This window comes from Anarhichas minor, unplaced genomic scaffold (assembly GCF_050575085.1).
Source record: "Anarhichas minor isolate MPS153535 unplaced genomic scaffold, ASM5057508v1 ptg000058l, whole genome shotgun sequence".
Lineage (NCBI taxonomy): Eukaryota > Metazoa > Chordata > Actinopteri > Perciformes > Anarhichadidae > Anarhichas > Anarhichas minor.
In genome coordinates, this window is record NW_027466504.1 from 12,172,251 (window position 1) to 12,197,209 (window position 24,959).

At 42.8% G+C, this 24,959-nt stretch overlaps 1 protein-coding gene across 1 annotated transcript; it reads right to left on the minus strand.

The window, feature by feature from the left end:
• Positions 1 to 1,388: 1,388 nt before the first annotated feature.
• On the minus strand, positions 1,389 to 24,880 carry LOC142932978 (vinculin-like). The gene is made up of 25 exons (XM_076077108.1): positions 24,713 to 24,880; positions 18,240 to 18,310; positions 16,972 to 17,122; positions 16,019 to 16,127; positions 14,468 to 14,590; positions 13,302 to 13,462; positions 13,009 to 13,011; positions 11,364 to 11,454; positions 11,131 to 11,278; positions 10,872 to 11,025; positions 10,431 to 10,606; positions 10,252 to 10,350; positions 9,206 to 9,396; positions 8,750 to 8,776; positions 8,382 to 8,581; positions 7,902 to 8,030; positions 7,587 to 7,736; positions 7,376 to 7,484; positions 6,869 to 7,171; positions 6,657 to 6,781; positions 6,276 to 6,461; positions 4,984 to 5,187; positions 3,728 to 3,931; positions 3,535 to 3,639; positions 1,389 to 2,968 (listed from the first exon to the last, which is right to left on the minus strand). Exons 1-25 carry the CDS (start codon positions 24,878 to 24,880, stop codon positions 2,822 to 2,824), a joined length of 3,534 nt encoding a protein of 1,177 aa, XP_075933223.1. The 3' UTR covers positions 1,389 to 2,821.
• Positions 24,881 to 24,959: the final 79 nt, after the last annotated feature.

Genomic DNA, 24,959 nt, shown 5'->3' on the forward strand with positions numbered 1-24,959 from the left:
GTTTCACATAAAGTTGTTTTTGTGATCTCACAATGAATTCTGATTTTCAAGAGATCAGTGAAGGTCCTACAATAGAGCAGCTGGCTCAATGTACCAAAGCCCAGCTCATGTCTATTGCAGAGCAGTACCATCTTGAAATTGCTCAAACTTCCCTTAAGAAAGGTCAACTTAGAGCTAAGGTAGTCACTGCACTCATTGAACAGGGAGTATTGCCCCGTGAATCTAGTCAGTTTGATGAGGAGCAGGGCTTCCATGTGTCAGCAGGTTTAACTGTTGGGGAGACGGAACAAGTAATCTTGAAGTCTCAAGATGCTCAATCTGGGGATACAGGAGCCTCTCAGTCCTTGTTTTTGGCAGGAGTTTTGCCTCTCTCTTAGAAGACCTCCACTGGTAGCAGTGCTTCAGTCCAAGGATGTGGGATGAGGTGGCTTAAAGCCCCATTGCATGTTGTGTATTTGCAATCTGGGTTGGTTACAGGCCCTGTCGTGGTGGCGATTCGTCCTCAGCTTCCTTTAGGGGGAGAAGACCTGATTTTGGGTAATGATTTGGCTGGAGAGAAGGCATTTCCTGCTCCCATTGTAGTGGATAGACCAACAGGCTCCGTAGTTGACAATTACCAGAGTGCTGATCTGTCATCTCGGTTGCCTAAAGTCCTTCCTGCTTGCATTGTAACTCGTGCCCAGTCAAGAAAGTATGAAGATGTAGTGAATTTATCTGAAGGGGCTCCAACTGTTGACAGTCTAGAGGCTGATCCTGATCCTTCTGTAACTTCTGAGTTGCCTCTAGAAAAGCTGTCCACTAATGCTGTTGGAAATGAGTTTACTGAAGTTAAATTGACCTGTCCTGTCACTGTGCCTGCTGGGCCTGACGCACAGTTGAAGGTTGGCAAGGAACAGCTGATAGCAGCCCAGGAGGCTGACCCTCCTTTGGCCAAGTGTATGGCAGCAGTGTTGCCTAAGGATGAGAGTGGTACTACTCATGCCACTTTTACTGGGAGGTTGGTATCCTCATGCGTGAGACGGTTTCTTCTGTTAAAACAGCATGGATTTGGATGACACCCTTATGGCTGTCATCTTAAGGAAGGGAGTGTTACGTATGGTTCTATGTCCTACTGTGAATGTTTGTGCTTGGGTGTATGTGTGTGTATTCTGTGTCTTTTGACTTCTAGGTGCAGCTCCCTAACGAGTGATTGAGGGCACCTGGATGAGGATGTGGTTTACCTATATAAGCGCCTCCTTGCTCCGCCCTCGCTCATACAGATGTTAGCATTTAGCTTAGTACAGCCTCTCACAGCTGCTTGCATGGTAGTAGACATGTTGCATCTAATGTTATGTTTTGGTAACAGTGACTTACAAAAGTGAATTAAGAGGCAGACTCCAGTCCTCATTATTATAGTCTTTTATTCTTCCAAGGCACAGCATATGTGTTGGCAGGGCGAGAAGCGATCAGAATACATTCAGGCTGTGAATGAACACATCTAGTACACACAGAGGTTCACCCTGTCGCTCTCAGTGAGAGGTCAGTGACTGCTACATGCTTCGTCAGCCCAAATAAAGATGAAAATGCGGTTAACATTTGGAGCTCTGTCCCTAACCATCATGGGAACGGCTCACTAATACTGATTAAGTAAAGAGGCTTCACACAGATGACTAGATGAACGTCAATGCTTGATGTCGCATAGAAAGGTTGTTTCTGACCTCAAACCACCGGGGTCATCTCTAGAAAATCTGGGTTGATGCTTCAAAGCATTCAGAGTGGGACTGCTGAGCTCACACATGAAGAAAAGCCTAAAAGCAGGAAGTTGACTGGCTGTCTAAAATCATTGGTTTTGATAAATTTCGAATATAATCTCCAAACAGTTCAACTGTTACAGAGAGTGCAGAAACTAAGCACAATTAGTTAAAAATTAGAGAAAAAAGAATTGAGCTTCTCCAAAGAGGTCTGTCTCGTTGTTTGTAATAACCTGGATTTTAATGTTTTAAGATGAATGTTACAGTTACCTAAAACAAATCCTTTGGTATTGTTCACTGTTAAACTCACAACAGACATTAAAAACATCTCCTTGACTTTTACTGTTACTCATAATGCAAATGCCGTGTGAAAACCTTAGCTATTGTATCAACCTTCCTGCAATCAACATTATTTATTGACAACCATACATTTTTGTTTTAAATATACAATCATTTTTTTAAACTGTCATTTGCCTGTAAATCATAACACTTTTAATCCAGAGTACTTTTTAGTCACCTTTGAATTCATAGATCAGATCTACAGTTCAGAAGAGTGTCACTACTAAAAGTAAACATGAAGTGAGGAGAGCTCATCACACAAGACTCCACACTCTAGTGTATAAAGCTCATAGCTGAGTGTTGTCCATAAAACAAATAGTTACTGTATATACAATAGACAATAAGAAAAAAAATTTAAAGTAAATGCTTCTTGGAGATAAGTATCTTAATGTTATAATTTGCCTTTAGAAAATAGAAAAAAACATTTTCATGCAAAAAATATATACCTGGGATTTGGATAAACTCTTGTAACACAACATACCAAAAATATATATTAAAAACTGTCTCCGATTAGCCCACATCTACGTGATACCACAGTTACAGATAAAGAGAACTGGAGAGCAAAGCTGAACTCACTCCAATAAATGAAACCTGCTTGGTACCAAATCTAATCGAAAAACACATCACCATCAGTTTCCTCCTTGAATAGTGCATGTTTACTCATGATGAGTATGCATGTTGTTTTACTCGAGGTGTGTGCTATCGGTGCTATGTAAGTTAAGAGTGTTACTAGTTTCAGTGACCAGGTTTGTTTATTGGTACCAGGGGGTCTTACGCACCCAGCGGAGGGTGCATCCTGAATCTGTGCGGATCCTGATTGAGGCTGCTTCTGCTTCTCTGACGGTCTCCTTCACTGACTGCATCAGATTCTGGGCGTTATGGACCAACATCTCTGTGGCCTGTTCAGGGAAACATTTAGAAGAGAAGCAGTTAGGTGTAAAATAAGACAGGTGGGACAAAATGAAAACAAGTTATCAGTTATTCAGCAGTGGTGGATAGTAACTAAATACATTTACTCAAGTACTTTATATACGTTCAGAGAGAAATATTGTTTTTATTCCACAACATTATTTTAGTACCTTTAGTTACTTTGCAGATTCAGATGAATAATAATAATGATAATTAATAATAAGATAAAACTTTGTAGGAAAATGTACAATCCACCCAGCAATATATGAAGTAGTTAAAAGTAGCCCCACCTTTACCAACATTAACGTGATGTACACATTATAATATATGATGTACTGGTCCTCTGACTCATAATAAAATTCAGGGTTCATTATAAAATTCAGTGGTCGTTATAAAATCCAGTGTTATATCAGTTACATTCCTTCCTGGCCCCATGTTGTCTTGCATAATATTGGTTCCAATGAGTAGTGCAGTGCTGTATACAGTCTTTCAATTTGTGGAAACAAGATCGCTGGTATTGAATTGGTTCTCATCATGTGCAATTCCGTGAGTTTACCTGCTCTGACTCCTCTTCACTAATGTTTGTTCGTCCCAGCATGGTGGCTTTGACAGTAGAGAGGATCTTCAGCTGAGTACTGATGGTGGGGATTCGTTCACACACCTTTGGAAGGAGAAAAAAAACGTGTAAATTATTTTCTGTCCTAGACATAAGGACTTTTCAGCATGTGTCTGTATGAGTATGTCCTTACCTGCAGCAGGTTAGTTCTGATGCGTCTATCAGTGCACTGCTTGGCCACTTCTTTAGCCAGCCTCGTCACCTCATCTGAGGCCTTGGCGATGTCCTTAGCACACTGAATCAGCGCTCGTTTGTTCCCGCTTCCACCACGAACCAGCCGAGACATTTCTGCCATCAGCAGAGCCATCCGCTTGGCTGCTGCTATGATGTCGTTACCCTGCGAGGAGAGGGGAGGGGGTAGAGGAGGAAGCAGTAAGAGCAGGGTAGCAGGGTACTTGAGAGGAGCATGGCTTTGGATAAGAGATGAGAATGCAATGGAGACATTTTCTGATTATAATCAAAATGTAGGATACTGAAAATATTGTTATCAAACAATACAAGAATACTGGTCCTTTGTATGAATGAATTTGGATTACAAAAGCACAACAGGCACTACGTTTACAAGCAAAAAGCTGCATGCAGTGTTAGTACAAGTTAGTGCATATTCTTCGTCCCTTGTGGAAGAAGATTATTCTGAATTTGATGTAGTTTTGAAGGGAGACAGTGTTGAGAGCCTCAACGTCTCCTTCACATCTCAGTCGACGTGAGGTTAGTACCCAGGAGGTGATGGTCACAGTGTTGGAGCGATCAATACGCACCCTGAGATTAAGAAGCAGAAGCAGGTGATCATATCAGGCAAGCAGGCGGTCTAAACTACAAAACTACATCACCCAGAAGTCTTTGGGAAACTGTCATCCTTGGCCTTACAGGTTGGCAAAACAGCGAGTGACTGAGAGAAGTGATTGCAGTGAGACGGAGCACCTGGCTCCTCCTTTTAACCACTTGACCTCATCATGAACATAAGGGGGGGGGGGGGGGACTTGTGAGGTGCAGTGCCAGTTTATCCAGGTGGTGAAACAAACATACTTGCCATTCCAACAATCCTTGACTTTTAGTACAACCTTAGGGTGATGTCAGCATAACCGTGTGTCAACCACGTCTGAGTGTGATGCAACAACAGCCACAGCTGGTTGGAGGTTTAATGGCAGATACAGAGCTTATCGATTGCACAGACACAGTCAGATAGTACTCCAAAGGGTGTTTCTTCATCCCGCAGAGACAGATAAACTCACCACACTAGTAGAGCCTCTTTGTGTGGTGCATTCATTTCTTTGCATGCGTGGATGTGTGTGTGTGCTTGTTGGGGGTCAAAGAGCTGTAGTATAATCCCAGCGACTCAAAACACTGGGACCCCGTTGTGTGTGCACTCATGTGCATGTGTGCGCAGACCTTGCTGGACCACTTGCGCGCCTCCTGGTGGAGAGCCTGGGCAGCTGCAAGCATGGGTTGATTGACAGGCTGGTTGGAGGGCATCATCAGCAGTTCGGGCTCATAGTCATCCTCACCATCAGTAAACTCATCTTCATCATCTACCTCTCTCTCCTCTACTGCCTCCTCCTCCTCTGGCTGGGTGGGGTGGGGAAGTAAGGGGGGCTGTTTGTCGTTGTTGGGGGATCAATTGGGATGGGGAGGAAAGGGAGGGAGGCAAAGAAGAGGGGAGGGGGAACAAAAAAAGGAATATGGAGTGAGAAAGCCAGGGATGGCAGGAGGGAAGGAAGCATGGGAAAAGGAGGCATTTAGTACAGTATGAGAGGCACTGGATGAAAGAACAGAGGACAGGAGATTTACAGGAGGGAGAAGGAGTGAATACACATGCTGTGCAGGAGCAGGGAGAGTGGAGGTGAAACTGCACACGTAAGCAAAGATGGGGAAAAAAAAAAGAGGAAAGAGAACCTGGTTTGGGCAGGTAGCAGGTGGATCTCGTGCCTTACTCTGAGGCAGTGGCTGAGTGGACAGTTTGTAAAGCATTTGCACACAAGGTCTAACTAGCCACAACCAGTGGTTTGCATCCTTCTATTGTATTTAGGAGTCTAGCAGTGCGGTGGGAAACACAAAGACACCTCTGATGCATAGATCATCAAACAGGTGTGGAAAAACTGCCAGGAAGCTATCGAGGGGGAAACGGCTTCACAAAGACAGCGAGAGGACATTATTCGTGGAAAATGACGGGTTTTTTAACGCAGAATAATGTTTTCTATATATAGTTCCTACACAGAAAAACACTTGGACACACACATACAGAACATAGACACCAATGGGGATAAGAGTGCAAAGAATACAAAGTCTTCTGCAAATACAGTGCGCTTGTTCTGTGGAGGTTGGATTGTCTCTCCACAATTTTTCTATTTTGTGCACGTAAGTGTGTAAGCCGTTAACAACCTTACATGCCAACACCTCGAACAGATGACAGTTTCCAGTTTCCCCTCTGAAATCTCCACTGATCTCCACAGTACAGCATCAACGTGATTTCAGGAAAAACTTGATTTCAGGACAATCACAGAATATGAGAATGCAATTCAAGTGTAACAGAGTCATGTCATATAACGTGACGTAGAGAAATCACTAACCAGCTAGCTTATTTTACCCAGACCTGTATCTATGCTACTGATTTTGAAATGACACACATTTGATGGGGTGAATATGCAAACTGTATTTTTCTGTGTGTGTTTGTGTGAACTGACCTTGCTTGACCACTTGCGGGCCTCATCGTGCAGCTGCCTGGCGGCCACCATCATGGGCTCGCTGAGCACCTCTCCAGCCTTCTGCTCCGGGAACTCCTCATCCTTCTCCTCTGGAGGAGGGGGACGAGGCGGGGGCACCTCGCCCTCTGGCAAGGGGGGCTTGGGTGGAGCCTGCTCATCACTCACCTGGAAAACATGCACATAGACACACGTATGCAGTTGTTCAAGGTCACTGCTACCAAAGCTGATGAAAAACCACTTTCCCGCTCTGTATTAATGCATTCATTTTCAGTAAGCGGTGGTAGGAAAGTGGTGGGTCATTCAAAGGTCTACTATGGATAAGAGGAAATATGTGTGTTTGAATTTGCTTACAGTGCTTACATGGAGCTGGTCCAGGTCGGGTGGAGGAGGAGGGAAGTCAGGCTCCTGAGGTTGGAAGGCTTCTCTAACTTTGCCGACTGCAGCCAGGATCCTCAGACACGAGTCCAAATAGGCCTTTTGCAGAGCTGTGGAGGATAAAGAGAGATACTAAACTCGGTATATCGGTCTCATACAGTACCGTGAACATGTGTTTGCGCTGTGTGTTCCTGTACCTTTATCCTGTATGTTCCCAGCCACTGCTTTGGCATCCATCACCATGGGTGAGATGGTGTGGGAGAGGATGTCTGACGCATGCTTCACTGTGTCTCTGAACCGCAGATCTTCAGAGTTCTCCACTTCCCTCTTAGCCACCAGCAGGACACGATTAGCTCGTCTCGCTATGCTCGTTGCCCCGGCAACAAGCATTTGGGGCTGAACGTTCGCCATGGCAACTCGGCACTTGTCGATGTCTTTCTTTATAGCCTCCTCAGAGGCATCCAACAGAGATTTGGTGTCGATGGCTTCGTCCACCAGACCTGAGACGCGCGCACACACACACGCACAAACACACGCACACACACACACACACACACACACATTTATCTCTCTATTATCTCATTTGCAGTTTGTTCATGTAGTCTGGGATGTATTTGTTGCAGCCTGCTGTGACACTATAACTACTTGTAAATGTAAAATTGTTAATATCTAAATAACATACGAAATGTTAAGAAGATGCTCACCAGTGAGTTTCTCCACATTGTCAATCCACTGGTTCTTCATGGTGTCAAAGTGCTCGTATGCTGCTTTATTTCCAGGATTCTTCAACAAGATTTGAGCAGCAGAGGTCACCTGGACATCAACAAACATGTCAGATTGTGTGTGACAGACTCTGACAGCCTAATTATTGTACGCAATTGTGTAAATCAGGGACACTGAAACAAACATTAGCACCTGTGGTGTGAGCTCCCTGGCATGTTTCACAGCAACATGTATCCCCTCCACTGTACTTTTATTGGCAGCTCCCACGGCAGCAGCCTTCTCTGCAGTCGCCCCCAGCCGACCTGCGTGGGCCTCGAAGTTCCCTGCACGCTCTTCAAAAACCTACAACAAACATTCATACTTGTTTAGTCAGACTGCAGTCACAATCATCCTCTCACTGGGTTCCAATTCTTTACACACACGCACACACACACACACACACACACACACACACACACACACATCTGGATGGACCAAATGCAGCACAGATTTTTTTACATGACTGACCTCCACTCTGTTGGGGGTGTCAGCTGGAGCAGTTGCGGCCACAGCCAGCAGTTTGATAGGGGTAGTGGTGTCACTGAAAACGTCAGATACTTCCTGGGTCATCACCTCCTGCATGTGCTGCCTCAGGTCCTTGTAGAAGCAGAGAGTGTCATCAGTCCACTAGGTGGAGCTCTGCACCAACACTTTAAATAATAATGACCATGCATGCATCATATATACAAAGCAAGAGTTTTGTATGGATGCACCATTCGATAAAATGGATATATTCTAGATGTCTTGTGCATTGTTTTCTTCAACATTCCCCACAACGTGACACAGCCTGACATATTTTGTATATTTAGAAACTTTGTGATCTTCCCTCTAATTTAAAACAACCTCTGTGGGTTTGAACACTGTATGGCCGCACAGCATGAGTTTGTAATGACAGTGGAGTGATTCATTCATAAATGAATGTGTGTGTTTGTGAGGCCGTTGAGCTACCTTTAGGCTGTCCTTCAGTTGTGCGGCTGTAGCTCGTGCATGAGGGGCCTCAGCCTCGCCCCTGCCGCCCATGTCTGCCAAAGATGTCATGAGAGCTTCCGTTCGGTCGCAGCGTCCAATCATATCCTGCCGGTACGGGCCTAACAGGCCTCCTGCTAGCCTCCTCCCTTCTCCAACCATTCCTCTGATTGCTGCCTGACCTGGGGGGAGACACAGGGCTCAAGTCATCCTCAAATCACTTATGGACACACAATATCTCCTCTGTCTTCGATAAAAACCCTGATACAACAATTAGATGTGACGCATCTTTTGAATTTGTTGTAGTAATTTCATTATATCCTCTAAGAAAGCATAACGTGGACAGGTACCTGTGTTCCACTGTAGTATTTCACACTCTGCTCCCAAAGGGAAGCATGGGAGGAAATAGGAAACAATCAAATGACAGAACAGGAATACAGCAACAGGCATCAAAACAAAACAATACAGTGCTTCCTAAATGACTAAGTAAGTTAAGTAAGTCATTCAGTGATCCACTATGGGCGCTTCAGGAACTTGCATCAGTCACCAGCACAGTCATGTCCGTACCACATTCAGAAATATTGAAAATGAGACACTTTGCGTCCTCCTTGTGGACGACAAACACCTCACATCGTTCAGGAGCCCAATAACTGCTAAAAGAAAGAGTCTTGGCTGGGTGCTGCTCTGAGCACTTTCACCTACTCTCCATCATCCACACAGGCTGAGAAAAGGCATGGAAGGTCAGAGTGTTTATTTTTGAACTACTAGATCACCCCTCCTGAGAGCCGTCATCCAACCCCTCTCACCTACTCCTCTGTCGTCCACTCCAGGGTTGTTCGCCCAGCGGAGGGCCTGCTCCATCTTGCCCTCCAAAGTCACGGCAGGTTTGGTTGGTCTCATGTTGGCCACGGCCCGGTTGGTTTTGGACTGCAGGGTCAACAGCGCCGACCCAATCTGCTTTGCCAATGCACGGGCCTCTGGGCTGTCACCTTTACCCCTGAGACAGAGAAAGATAGAGATATGATTTAAGGGGGAATCAAAAAGGTGTAAAAGCCATGTAGTGCAGAAATGAAATACAGACTTCAAACCCACCGAATGTCTCACCACACCTCTGTTAGACACCACCTTAAAAGGAAATACCGTCAAAGGCTGAGGCCACTTTTTCATCTGCTTTTGTCCACTTACATTTTTGTCTTGTGTGACCAGAAGTAAAGATAAAAATGTACTTATTACTGGTTTGTACTGAGGCCATGTGTGTTTTTCACAGTTCAGTTCAGTTCAAGGAAATATATTGTGAGTTTCTTTATAATTGACAGATCTAAGGCCAAAAGAATAACGAATTGTCTATATATACTTGAAATATGAGAATATGAAATATTACTTTATGTCCGTAGTATTTCTTTTCAAGTCCTTATAAGACCACACAGTGTTTATAAATATAAATAGCCACATATTATAAATCTTCCTGTGTACTAGTGCAGTCACATTTTTCTAAGTTATAAGATCTGATCCACAGCTGGGCCATTTCATTTACTTTGTCATATCTCTGGCTTCCTTTTATGGTCTCAATACAAGCAGTGGAAGTGGAGTACAAAGAATATATTCAAAATGGTCGCTCATCTTGTTGTGAGTCACTGAACTACACAACCATTTAGTGACTTAACTGCTCTAAACCCGATGCACTTGCCATCAGACTGCATTTGAAAATTGTTTCAAATATGTCATTCAGTCGCATGAACCTTCAGTGGTATTTTCCTTTAAGGCCTACTAAGTTTTTGATCCTGAAACTGTTACCGACCCTCCACATTACTACCATCGCCCCATTTGTTCCACAACATATTCAAACAGAAACCTTATCGTAGGACTGATGCCCAGGGTTGACAGGCAACAACATATTTTCCAGGCAGGCATAATATGCCATCTATTGTTGGCATGAGGCTGCAGTTTGATCCTAGAAAAAGAGGGTCTAACAATTACATAAAGTCACAAAACATCATTGGTCATGCATGTGTCAAAGGAAGGAAAGCTTACTGCCTGCGTAGATCCACAAGTCTGGCGGTGAGGCCTGCGATCTCACTGATGGAGCGCAGGATGTCATCCCTCTCTTTGGGGTCTTCACATAGATCGGCGATGCGCTTGGCTTCAACTAGTAGCGCTCTGATGTTCTCCTCTCCCTCAGGACCGCCGTTAGGATCAGCCAGCCAGGCCTAAGAATGCACATATATGGGTTCTAATCTGATGAAAAACGCAACAGAAACATGTACATGCAAGGATGGGAAAAGTTCACTAAATTGAACTATATTGAGCATTTAGCAGTTGCTCTTATAACATTAGCTTATATCTTAAACTATTTACTGAAAAGAACAATCAAACAGAACAAAAGAGACAGCGATAGCATCAGCATAATGCAGAGAGGAAGTGTCATTCACTGGGGAGAGGGTTAACATGGATTACTGTGTTGTTTTATCTGACCTGTGCAGCGTCCAGCCTCCTGGCAATGGCCTGCTTGGCATTGATTAGAGCCTCCAATCTGCGAGCGGTACTGTCCACTTTGCCAAACAACAAGTCTAAGCCCTGTGAGCACTGGCCTGCACGCTGCACACACCCCGGGGTCGGGCCCTGGCCTCTGTCATAAAAGAAAAACACACACAGCTCACACAAGATGACAAAATATATGAACACATGGAAGTAAAGAAAACATAACTCACGTTCTCTCATACAAACACACTACCTGGCTCGTAGATCAGCGATCTGGTCAGTCATTTGTCCCAGAGCCTTAGTGGTTGCCAGAATATCTTTCCTTTCCTTCCCAGCACACAGCTCTCCCACCTTACCAGCTTCATCCAGTATCACACGCAGGGCCACCTCGCCGGGGTCTCCTGGGAACGACGACACGCCACAGGATCACATTGTGAAATAACATCAAAAAAGCTGATTTAGGGTTTTAGCAGTTTTGGCAGTTACCTGGTTGTCCATGGGGGTCTTTGAGCCAGCCTTTAGCTTGTGCCATCTTTGACTCAATCAAAGTGAGACATCTCTTCAAAGCCTCCATATCCTGAGGGAAAGAGAGAATGCAGCATTGTGTATAGCTCTATCTAAACAACAGTGGGTATTAAATTATAAAGGTACCGCTTTACTTCATGGCGTACTGTAAATAAAGAATTGCCAGTGACGACTTAAGTAGTCATTTTCTATAAACAGCTGGGCACTGTAATTTTTTAGCAAAAGCTATACTCAGACAGGAATAAATAGAGCTTTTGTTGGGGACTACTTTCAGTGGCAGATTAATACACATTTGCAGTTCAACTCAGTATTTACAGCATATTGATTCAACATAAATTATAATGCTGATCAGCTTCCATGTTTATACTTTATCAGGCTTTGGCTACACAAGCAATACTTGTTATTGGGAACATTTCACTGTTGTTTTTGATCTTTTTGAGGGATTTGTCGACAAGAAGAAAAATATAAAATATGACCAGGTTTTTCCATTAAACTAAAAGAAAAGTGTAATCATTGATGATTTACAAACATTAATAGCAGCAAACCTTGTAAACTTTGAATGTGTGTTACTCAGTCATTAATAAATGGTTACTGCCAAAAATATCTACTTAATTGTGGGCTCTCAAACTGGCTACCCGAAAGTTACTTTTATTAATGTTTATTATCTGTAAAGCAGTAGTAAATGATTCATTAACTGTGAATAGAGTCATTAGTGACAACACAACTCTTTATGTTACATTTAAAATTATAATTACTGATGAAAAAGGGTAAAACGGGGCATTTAACGAGGGATGATCACGAACTCTTTGCTTTATAACAGATGGAGAGAAAAAGGACTTTTTCCAGCTCAGAGAAGAATGAGCCGCTTAAGTGGAAGCGTTCAATACAACCCATCTATTATGGATGTGTCTGGACACCAACCAGCGTATTTCTATAATTCATGACCTAAGTGGAAGACAGTCATCGTGTGCCGGCGGATCCCCCACACACTGACAGTAAGTGCTTATCGCAGCTCATACACAGAGTATGCGGTATGTTCACAGCAAACACACACACACACGAAACACAAACAGACAGATCATTGTCCGAGGTAGCTGTGTGCCAAGATACATGCAGGGTTACAGGTTAGACTAGTGAAACAGATTTTTACTTTACCAGTAAATGATCTCGTGACACAGTCTCTCACTGATGTGTCCAGAGAAACATTTCCAAGAGAGTATACTCTGCCCCTAAACTGCATCTTATTGTGCTACCGGCAGCTCTAGCACGCAGTAAACATCGGCAGCACAAGAACGAAAATACCATGATTGAACATGGATTGAATTTCTGCAGCTGTTATTGTTAAAAAACAAACAAGTTATTTAGCTTAAAACTTAAATAACTGTTATCTGTTTCAAGCCAGTTGACTCAAATGGACATCATAGAGACGAACAGATGCACATTTAACAATATTGTGACGATATAGATCACGTCAGCTAACAGTCAGTGGATCAAAACACATGACACACTGACAGATATGTAAGCATGAGGAAATGACTTCCTTCACTCTCTCACACAGACACACTTGCATGCTGGAAACTGCAGAGGGGGAGAGAAACAGGCTTACCTTCTACAGGGAGGAAAATAATGGAGGAGGAAGGTAAAGAAAGAAAAGAAAAAGAAAAACCAGGAGTTATACTATCCAGCAAAAAGAAAAAGTGGAGACAGAAAGTAAAGAGTGAATTTTTTTGGGAGATGCTCTCTGCAGCACAGAGGGATGTGTGGCTGTGTGTGTGCAAACAAGTACTCCAAAGCAAAAGTGATTATCTGATTTAAGTATGTGGGGATTTTGAAAGTTTTTGGGGGTTTAGGGTATAAAATGAAGAAAATCTGAATTCACATGCGCAACACAGCTCATACCTTATTGGCCCAGGCGTCTTCATCCCACGTGGTGAGCTGTAAGACTCTTATGATCTCGTTGATTTCAGCGCTCATCTTTTCATAGGTAAACCTTCTGTTCCTCTCTGCCTCCTCAACGCCGGCACCTCGACTGCTCTTGGTTGCGACAAAAATCTTTATAGCTGAGGACAGAAACATGAGCACGTATAATTACAGTCATACAGAAGCATATATTTATCACCATGATCCACAATAAGCAACTTTTTATTAGAAAATCCCCTACTACTGGTGTAGTATAAAAAAGACGCTGTGACAAAACCCCAAAAGAAACACGTGGACTACACCGTATTTCACCAGAAATGTGAAGACATATTCAACAAACAAAAACATTATTGGTCAGTTTGGGGACAGCGGAAACAACCTTTTATCACCTTTTAAATTGATATGGCAAACTTGTGAGCAAACAGTTGCCTATTTATACATCCAGCAGATACAAAGCAACACTATTGTTTATTTGGATTGGTGTTTTTGGCCACTTGATACAAGTCCAATATTCACTCTCCTTTTAGCTCTGTTTTTGGTCTCCACCGTCTCCTTAGGGATATTTCTGACTCATTAGCTGCTAAAAGCTCTATTATGTTCACCATTTAGTGGCTAACTTAGTATTTTTGTTGCTGAATGTGTACAGTGGGTTTGTCAGAGCTTTTTCAAAAACAACACAGATGAGAAATTTGTGAGCAAACCAAAACAGTGAAGTTGAGGGCTGGAAAACAAAAAAGTGAGCTAAACGATGCTAAAACACTCTATCGAGGAAGCTGCAGAGTTACTTATCTGGGGGTTCATCACTAACCAGTAACAAGTAGTTACTAAAAAAAAGATTATAGTCCCTTTTAAAGCTGCAAGATCTGAGATTGGGAGCATTTATATTGCCTCTCAAACGGTTTTCAACATGACGGCAGCGAGCTGGCGTCTCACAGCTGGTTGGTGATCTTGCAACATCAAACTATGGGTCCACATTTATTTTACACAACAGCTGTAACAGGGTTCCTCTTCTTTGCTGGTGCAGTATAAAGTATGAGAGATGCTAGCAGCCAGTGTGCAGTCAGTCTGTCATCCCCAGCAGCTAATGACTGTAATTATCAACGTTGCTATAACAACTGTTGGATGCTCAGTGACCTGTGCTGCACCTGATATAAGAACAGGCAGCAGCTCTTTGACAGTGTTCATGGAGTTGACGAGCATCTGTCTGTGTTCTTGGTGCGTCAGCTCCTGCTGCCTCTCCTCAATCATCTTTGACATTTTAGTCATCCCTGAGGAAAAGAAAAAAAACACGGGGAGAAGGGAAAAACGTTACGAGGTTTGCTAGCGTGAGCATCACAGTTTTAACTGCACCCGAACAATCAGAGGCCGAGGGCTTCCTCCAGCGCATTCACCAACTGAGTAGCTCCAACACATCCAAACAGATCATTACTTCATGGGCGTCTGATCTCGTAGAATGACAGCATCAGTCAAGTGTGAGAAAGCCTTGGCATCAGATTTCCTCCAGCTCATTATGCCACAGTGCTCTGACAACCCAATTGACCTTTTACCTCTGATGATAAATAGCCTGTTTATGGTCCTGCTCTCCTGCCAGTGAAAAGACTCTGATCCTTAATCACTCCATCTTAGAGTCAGAGGAGCAGTCGGTAGTTCATTTAGTTTTTTCATCATGACACATGCATCTTTAACCAACAGAATAGTCTGACGAAGGTCGATTGCACTAATAATGTTTTTGTGGTGGCCTTTGTAAAACGGCACCACAAATGCCAAATAGTGTGATGCATTTGTAATATCGGTAATTAACTATACAGTTTGAGTTTACTGAATGTATGAGGATTTTGATAGAGATTCTGTGGCTCATAGGACTCCAATTCCTTGATGCATTTGCTGCTGATGTTAACAAATAGCCTGTAACTAGAACAGGGCTGCAACTGACCATTACCTTCCTTATCAATTAAACTGCTGATTATTCTCTTGATTACTGAATGTATCATTTGGTCTACGAATTGTCAGATAATTTAGAAAATTGTCCCTCACAAGTCCATCATTTTCAAATTGCTTCTTTTGTCCGACCAACAGTCTAGAAAGATATTCAGGTAACTATCACATAAAACAAAGACAATCAGCAACTTGATCAACTTATTGATTTATTCACTTCTGAACCGGACAGTTCCCCTGCTGAAACACTGCTGGTGCAGAGATGTTGTGCTTCCTTAAAATAGACATTTTTGACTGAAAATGTGCAGTAATGGCCAGAAAGTTTGATGCATGGCTGAAAACTAAATACGATTTATGTATGTGTTTTGAGGTTATTTATCTACGGCTTGGATTGGTTGCAGTAAAAACATTTTCTGAGATATATATGAAAGCTGTAAAAATCTCATTTTCATTATTATTTTTAATGTAGAGGTCTCTTGAAACTTGACCTGTTTGATTCTGGATGAAGACATTTGTTGCTCGTCCCTCTCTCCCCCGTATTTCCAAACTTTTTCTGCTATCTCCTATTTGTTGATAAAAATGCCTACAACGCATATGCTCAAACTAATTTTGGACGTGGGCTCTTTTATTAATAGAACTAAGTGATTCTCAGTTTTAGTCAAACCGCATTAAACTTCACCCATAAAGTGACATTTAACAAACCACATGGCGTCGTCTAATTGAGTAGCAGCTTTAAAGTAAAAAAGAAAGCTCCTGCTGACCTGGTCCCAGGTTCTTGGTGTAAGTGATGAGGTCCTCCATGGTCTCCACCACCTCAGCTACTGCCAGGTACTCTAGGATACCTTTACACACACGAATTATCTTACGCACCTAAGACACAACACAGACATAATCACAAGCAGATCGTGTATTCAGGGATAAAACAACAGCTGATAATGACGATTAGACACAATCTTCTTTATTAGAAGAACAAAATTCAATGTGTGCATGAGCTTTTTCTAAGACAGTGTTGAAGTTATTCTGTTCTTTGTGTGGTGTCTGTGTGTGTGTGTGTGTGTGCATACAGTCTTGTGATGTACGTCTTGTGACTGTGAGAAGTTGCTCTTTAAAAATGAGGCTATAGTGATGAGACATGGTGAGCAGTATCACGTGCCTAATGTGATTCCACTTATCAGACACACACACACACACACACACACACGCTACCAGCCTAATCCTAACCCTTACCATAACCTTCACTTCAACCTAGCTTTACCCTAACCTTAAACCAGGTCTTCACCCTAAAATGTAATGATTTATGTTATGGGCATTTTGTCTCCAAAAGGCGAGCGAGTAAACAGATGTATGTCCCCACAACATGGGTATTAAACACACACACACAAACACACTCACACACACACACACACCATGCAGGCTGGTACATACCATATCCTCACACACACAAACACACATCGTGAGTTATGACAGAGGGAAGTCATTTGATCTCAGTGATAAGATCTGGCTTCATTTGAGCCTCCATTAAAGACCTGCTCTGAGCTGAGTTCCTCCTTCCTCTGTGCAGCTATATAAAGCTTTATTTCCCTGAAAGATACCACACCTCTGAAGTAAGAGTGGTTCTCAGGTCACACATGTTGATATAAGGAGGCAAACAAACACACACACACACACACACACACACACACACACACACACACACACACACACACACACACACCTCTGCTTCATCAAAGGTGAGGAGCAGGTCGGATGTTCCAGAAAGTATCCCTCTGGATCCATCGATCAGGTAATCTCGTGCAGGAACAGAGTATGGATCTGCCTTTAGCATCTGAGCTGCCTGGACGAGCTTAGAGCTCGAATTCTCCACCCTGAAAATACACAGCTGGCTTAAGACGAGCAGCATAAATACATTTACGAATCATAGGAATTTAACGCTCTGTAAATCAAATAGATTAGATCTCATGTCTAGAAAGGAAAGCCATCTGCCACTCTCTTAAATAAGCTGCTCTTCTGGTAACCAGAGATGGCTATAAGGACACACATAGGGAAGAGCACCAACTTTGAACAGATTTTTCTGTCTGGTTCTGCATTTTAAAGTTTGTCTCATCCATATAAAGAGCAATGACAAAGCTTCAAATGTCCTGTAATTAAATCTGGGACTTGCAATAATGTAATCTTTAATTCATTAATCTGCCCATTTCTCATTAACATTAACAATGCAAGGGTGGTGAACGTTTGGGGATTTAATTTGCTAACTTGAATTGCAGATTCCTTAGAGCTCAATAATTAGCTTAACCTGAAGATGGATTTTAAGAGGACTTGAATAAAGCCATGTCCCTCCTCTTTCTGACCCCCGATTGGTCAGGGTATCCATGGCTGCTGGTTCATCTAAATTTAGGCTGGTACACATTCCCGCACGCCCCTTTCTAAGCCCTGTGAGTGAGATTTATGTTGTAGCCCTGTATACGTGTGGGCCCGAGAGAGCAGTGTGTGGATCTGCTCGAGGCCTGCACCTCTTTTTTTATTACGGAAATTGAAAAATAAGCAACAACAAGAAGGAAATTAGGAAGAGGACAAACTGGAAATTGATTATATCAAATGCAGAGTAAAAAAGCATACACATACAAACAAATGCTACACACACAGGCAAGCAGACACAGCCAGATGTCAACGTTGCAGGATTGCTGAGTAGCAGCTCTCAGAGTTCATGTCAGCTCTTTGGATGCAAGCTGGAGAGAACAACAAACAGCCTCTAAGCGGTCTGGATGAAGGGAGCAGGAAAGTTGCCCGGGGCCTCAGAAGTGGCTCTTTGTTGCAGCTGGGAACGCAGCCACGTTTCGTGACATTAAATAATTCTCTGTCTACTGACATGAACTGGATCACTTCCATAATTTTGTCACTGGCTATTTCTGTAGAGTGACGGTGGGTGAGAGAGGGACAGAAGGGGGAACGTTTTCTTGCACAGTGCTTCAGAGTCAGACTCACTTAATGAACGCAGGAGGCATGTCTCTCTTCATCACCTGGTCCTCGGTGGTTTGAACGGTCTCCTTGCCCACCTGAAAAACACACACATGCACACACAGAGATGGTCCATTTATTGTATTATCATTAGCTGCAGCGAGACAGGAAATACTATTCAAGTGAGCACTATTAATAGTCTGAGGGGTGAACGGGTGTGTATCAATTCACACTTATTTCAACCATGTCTTTTAAAGCTTCGAGGAGAGGCAGCTCGGGCTCTGGTCGACTTGGACGTCTGTTATTCTACATGAGGGCGGGTCGCGGGAAACGCGTTTGTGCTGCTCTAGTGGAGGTCTGCAGAGTCATCAGTACAACATCAACGATGCAGAAATGTTTGCTAGGAGTGTAATAACTTTCCACATTAAATCAGGCACACATGATATTCAGGAGCTGGTAAATGCATGTGCTCTCTTTCTAACTGAACAAATAGAACTTGACAGTCTTAACTGTGAGTATTGATTTTTCTCTTAGAGTAGCTTGATTGTTTTCGTCCTGTCTGTGTCCCACAATATTTTCTTTCTAAATGCAATTGAAACTTAAAACGTTGTCGTTATTTCCATACGTTAAGGATCTTGATTGTTTTTTTCTGCGGATTTGGTTGCACACAATTAACATCGTCACCCCACAAATACGTAAACAATGTAATACATAGGAGTTTCTATTTTGTCTATTTCTATTATAACACCACTGACAAACAAAAATGTGTATTCTTGTCCTGCTGTGGTTGTTATTGTATTAAGCATTTTCATATTCTGTTTATTGCAAAGAAGCATGATCACCTCCATGGTGATTTAAATATGAACAACACATTTTCACTGTTTTGTTATAGAAATTACATAAATGACTTGCATACAGACAGAGTCACATGGGGTAACACACACACACACACACACACACACACATACAAACAGGTGACACTGCTCACGTCTTCTGCAGATGTTCATATGTTGATGCAGCTGGCTGAGAAACCACATGCCTCTAAAACACTGGCTCTCACACACAAAACACATCCTACAACACACGAGCCAGCATCCGCCCACCACCCACACACACACACACACACACATTTGAGATGCAATTACAGTGAGATGATGACATCAGTCTCTTGCTGCTGCATCGATGAAAGTCAGTTAATAGACTTTCTGGCTCCAGAGACTCAGGAGGCAGCCATCACACAGCGCATTCAAGCAACACAGATTCACCTCCACAACACTGAGCCACTTTGCCGTTACAGTCATTTATGCTGCTGTCGACTATTCTGGTCTACACTAAAATAAAGCAAGAAAAGCAATTCCAGTCAATGTTATGCTTTGTACAAGTAAAACATCAATAATTATTGTCAGTGGTTGTATTTTATGAACCACAGGAACAAGAATGGTCAGTGTTTTCATCTTTGTCTAACTAATGTAAGTAAGACAAAATAACTCTTGCTTTGAAATTACCAATCAAGCTCAAGTGTTTAAGCATGAATTTAATTTACCTTTAATCTGTAATTCAATATCCAACTACTGCAAAGACACCAACAACATGTACAGATAGTACTGAGAGAATGAACTTTTACACATAAATAAGATATAGTTCATGATCATTCCACTCTTCCGAAATTAAAGTATACTTTTGCATCCTACTATGCTTCATTTAGGTCTAAGTTTGATACTGTATGTCTGGCAGTGCTGTACAAATGAGTGTTCACAAACCCTACGAAAATATGCAAAAACACATTTGAAGGCTTATATATGTTGGTGAATTTCCTTGTTTACAAAATGCAGGGAATTTTTCCAGCTCTAAACTGTGAGGAATGCGGCTCTACGAGTAGAGCTCACCGTGATGAAACCCTCTGGACGAACTCACAAAGTAACATCAGGTGACTGATCAAGGAGCTGTGTGAGCTCCAGAGTTTCCTGTAATCAGCAAAGCTTGGCATCGATTATTCAATACATAATTAATGAGAAGTGAAGTGGTCTGCTGGATTGACAGTGTGATGTGTGTGTTGTTGTACAACTCGTAAAGTGTGACGGCTTCAGCAGGAAACAGACGGCTGTCAGTCAAAGTTGACACAATACAATTAGTCTGATCTCAGAGGCGTCGGCTCTGATGTGGTTACAGCGCTTTTCTCTTTTTATAGACTTATTATTTTACATAGGACATGGAATCAGTTCAATCAAGACAATCCTGCATGTAATGCCTAATAATTATTTTATTAGATAATGTCTTGGACAATGTAACCACAACGTCCGATGTTCAGCGTTAGCTGTTGCATACCGACTTTTATCATTTCCTCTCACTTTTCTTCTGTCTGCTATCAAATCAAGTCAAGGAAGAGTAATGTTAAGATATTCAGACAAGAGCAATGTACACATGTGAGACATACTTACAAGATAAAAATCACACACGTTTGACATATGGCCTTTTAAAGTTGTTATAAAACATGAAGCGACATTAATCATTATTCATGGTTGTTACTTCCAAATTCACTCTCTTCTGGGCTCTATTTTGGTTTCCACAAAGGAAATATCGAAAGGAAATATCTGGTTCTTTGGCTACTAAAAGTGTTCACCAGCTTGTCGCTAACTTCTGCTGTTTGGTGTTGAGTGTACAGTTGCCTGCTGAAAACAAAGCTGATGAGAGCTGTGAGAGTGAGCAAACACAGGAAAGTTGCATGTCGTAACACCAACACAATGAGCTGAAAAACGCTAAAACACTCTGTGAAGCTGAAAGGAGCTACAAAGTTGGGTGATGCTTCTCTGAAGGTGACCCTTCTCACGTTACGTTTTTTGATCCATTATTCATAGAAAAATGTTGGTTAGGGCAGCTTCAAAGACACCTAAATTACTTATTTGATCCTAAATTACATCATTGAGCAGGATGAAATGTATCAACATTCTGTCAATTAACGCACCAATTTACTAACTAACCATTTAAGCACTTGAGAACACGATACAGAAAATGGATATCATTTTGTAATATAACATAAGCCAGGAGTAGATTTAACGCAGACTGAGAAGCAGATGAGATGTGTGGACACACAGCCGGAAACTAAGACTCATCCTGAGTCTGCCAATGAACAAGAAGAGATGGCTCATATTTACATGGCAGAGCAGGCTGAGGACAGTTGGTGTGTGTGTGTGTGTGTGTGTAGGGGGTTGAAGGCGGGAGGGTGGACTATGAGGCTTGGCAGAGTCTGGTCTGAAGACGCCAGAGACACTTTCCCTCCTTCACAGGGTGCCGGACTCAGACTGAAAGTGGTTATCCCCCCCATCACTCCATCCCTCCTCTCCTCATTCTTCATCACGCTGTTTGACAGTTTCAGTCGACAATTCCACTCCTCGCATCCCTCTTCTCCCTCGTCTCCCCCTTCTCCCTCTCTTTCTCTCACCAGTGTGTGGTAACTTCACTCAACGGTGAATCTATTTATTCCTTCCTCCCCCTCCCCCCAGACATACTTAGGATCTATGTTGACTCCTTCAGGAGCAGGTACTTCACAAACACCACCGAGGCGGCTCGCTCTCTGTCATCCGCACAACTTCGGCAAGCTCACACTTTCAACCAAACAGCATCCTGCAGATCTTTAGTCGAATGAGCGTCAACCCACTCACAACCTCTGACAGATTGAGATTGACACCATCTTGTTATGTGCGTCTAAGTGTCTCAGTGACCTAGATTTTAAGTACCCCCCACAGCTAGCCCACCCTGGACGGGGTAATTGTATCAGGGTGCAGTGGGACTCTCGTGGTGATGGTGGCATGTTGCTGTATACTGTTTTATATCTTAGCTCAAACTGCGCAAGTGTAGGAATGAATCAGCTTTCTAAAATAAAGTGTCCTCAGAAGTGTGTGTGTGTGTATTTGCGCTTAAGGTGTCTTTTACATCTAATTAAGTTGACCTGCCCAGCAACCATCCAGTGCTGATTTTACAAGCTCTGTTCTCAAGCACCTTTAGTGCTCTCTTTCAACACCTTCTTGTCATCCACTTACTCTCTCTTAACTCCCACTCCTCTCCTCATCAGTGGACTACACAACTACTCATAATTACTTTTTCAGCTGTGTATGTAGGCAGTTAGCTGTGCTGCTATCATGAGTGTCTGACGGTACAAAATGCAACGTTAAATGCTGGGAAAAGACAGGATCTGAGGAGAGTTATCTGCATGTTTTGCTTTTCCTCTATTGTGTTAATACTTGTATCGCTCCATCCTGACAGCATTTCCTCTGTCCGACACCTTCCAGTGTCACCGTGTCCTCAGCCCTCATCGCTCCCTGTAAGCTTGCATCTCCATTATATGAAACCCAGAGACATGCCTGAGGCTGCTATTAGCCTCCTTCTGCTCACTGTCTGGATGGATCAACTGAATGGATCAACGTGGACAAGCAGAGAAAGAGAGAGAGATGGGGAGGTGTGCCCAGTAGCAATGGGATATCAAGGACTCGGTGCAGCTGGATGGTATCGCATTAACGGGGGATTTTTCATTAAGATACGGCACTGCGTTTGAGTTCAAACTGAATAGCCCTTTTCATTATCAGTTAATGAGATATTTATCTAAATGATCTTAAGTGTCCTTGCACAGGGAAGCAGCAGCATTATGTGTGAACTATTCAAAACTTTAATGTGACGACTATTAGAACAATAAAAGAGCCTTATTCACTCTAACTACTTTTAAGGAACAATTCACACAGCAAGCCCCATAAAACTTTTTCAGACTTTCCACTCACATAGTTTTCATGTGATGTCTCCAAACCACTGCAAATCACCCCAGACAACTAAATGGATAGATCACTCTGATTAAGACAAAAAAACAAGTTTGTGTGTTTGGGTGGACTGGCCCTTTAAAATTCACTAATAACTTAAATTCAGTTTGTACTCAAAGGTTTTGCAGTGTAACTTTTTAATAACATAACATGTCATAGATTTAATATTTTTCCACGCATTTAATTTTTTTCACACTTTTAACTGACAAAACAATGGAATATATTCCAGTCATCGATAAAAATGAAGGTCGACCGTGACAATGCAAAATATGAATGATCTTCCTAGAGTGGATTTGCATAATCCAAATGTTTGTCTTATTCTTCAAAATGATTGTGATGTATTCTTACACATATCACAAAAAAATGGCATCTAGCCAGCAGTTTAGTCCTTTCCAGACAAGTAATCGTGGTCCCCTGCATCGCAGCATCATAAGTAACAGTTTCCAACTGAAAACAAGTACAGAGGAGCCATGGCCAGAAGATCAGCACTAAGGGGATGTGCTTATAAGGAATATGCAGCAGATTACAATAAAAACTTACATAAAGGTGCGAGCAAAATACAACCGCGAAGATGCCCAACAGAGCACAGACAGCTCCTCCCAAGTCTGCCACACAACCTGCCTCAACAGCTTCTGTGGCATCCTGTCTGATCAAGTCTGCTCCAAGTGTGGCCTCCCACCCTTAGAGATACATTTAGGCTCAAATTAACATGGAACCAACTTCTTTTCATCCTCGATAATTAAAGCTTAAATGAGTGAATGTCTGCCTGCTCCTGAGTGAGTGAAGCCCGGTTGCCCCGGCATCAATGACAATGACCTGGACCGGCATTAATGATGTGGCCCGTATTGATTTTTCCAGTCAGTGCTTACAGAGGAGACATCATTGTCTGACTGGAGCTTGTCTCTTTCTATACAAAATGACTATTTAGACTCAAGGTGACAGACACAGAGGAGGTGAAGTGGGAGAGGGAGGAGCGAGGAAAAGTGAGAAAGGGGAGGAAAATGTAGGAGGGGGAGAGGTGTGAGTCTGATAAATGACCACAGAGTATATATATATTCTATATGGGTGTTATATGAATATAAAGTAATTGTTCTACAAATTGAAAATTCTGCAATAATCTATCTATCACAGTGTGTTTTTGTGTGTGTGTGTGTGTGTGTGTGTGAGAGAGAGAGAGAGAGAGAGAGAGAGAGAGAGAGAGAGAGGAAGAGAGAGAGAGAGCATCCTGTAAATTCAATCAGCACTCGTCTCTTCCGCCCCACAAACTTCATTGAGCTCACTGGCCACCTGATTAGGGCAAAGTTTGACATACTGCTGCAAAAAAAAAAATGACAATCAAAAATCTAGCCTGCTGCATGAGCTCATGAAACACGCATGGGCGTCAGCTGGATGTGTGGCAGTTTTATCATTGTAATGGCGAGCAAAGATCAAGGTGGGATTGCAATAAATCTAACCGGTAGCCACATAGGCTGTGTTTTACTGCTCCATGTGTAGTGCAGGACCGTGTGCTGACCTACTGTTGTAATCATGTATGATTGATTAAATAAGAGCCATGCATACAGTCAGACCAGTCACCACCAGTTTATCTCCACGAATGTCGATTTATGAAGTTTGGATGACGGGCTAACTGGATGCACACACTTTGCCATTGAGGCTCTCAGTGAATTGACGGACTGGTTCAAACTCGGGACTCACCCGTACAAGGTTGCTGACTGCCGCCTGCACCGCGGCCACCGGCACCGTCAGATCTGGGATAGCTTTACCGTCCACCTCCCCTTCCTCGTGCATGATGACCAGGTGGGAGATCTGCTGGGCCACCGGCTCCAGGATACTCTCGATGGTCTTGGTGTGAAACACCGGCATCGTGAACGACGTTTACCGCAGCCCCAGAAAAGAAGAAAAGGCGGCTGGTCGCTCCAGCACTATAGATCCCCCCCTCTCT

What these genes read in the sequence shown, in the direction of transcription:
- LOC142932978 (XM_076077108.1), bottom strand. Translation starts at nt 24,880, where the DNA reads ATGCCGGTGTTTCACACCAAGACCATCGAGAGTATCCTGGAGCCGGTG. An exon ending in ATGCCTCCTGCGTTCATTAA is followed by an intron (nt 17,123 to 18,239) that starts GTGAGTCTGACT and finishes GTGTATTTTCAG; the next exon opens with GGTGGAGAATTCGAGCTCTA. An exon ending in AATACTACAGTGGAACACAG is followed by an intron (nt 8,582 to 8,749) that starts GTACCTGTCCAC and finishes GTCTCCCCCCAG; the next exon opens with GTCAGGCAGCAATCAGAGGA.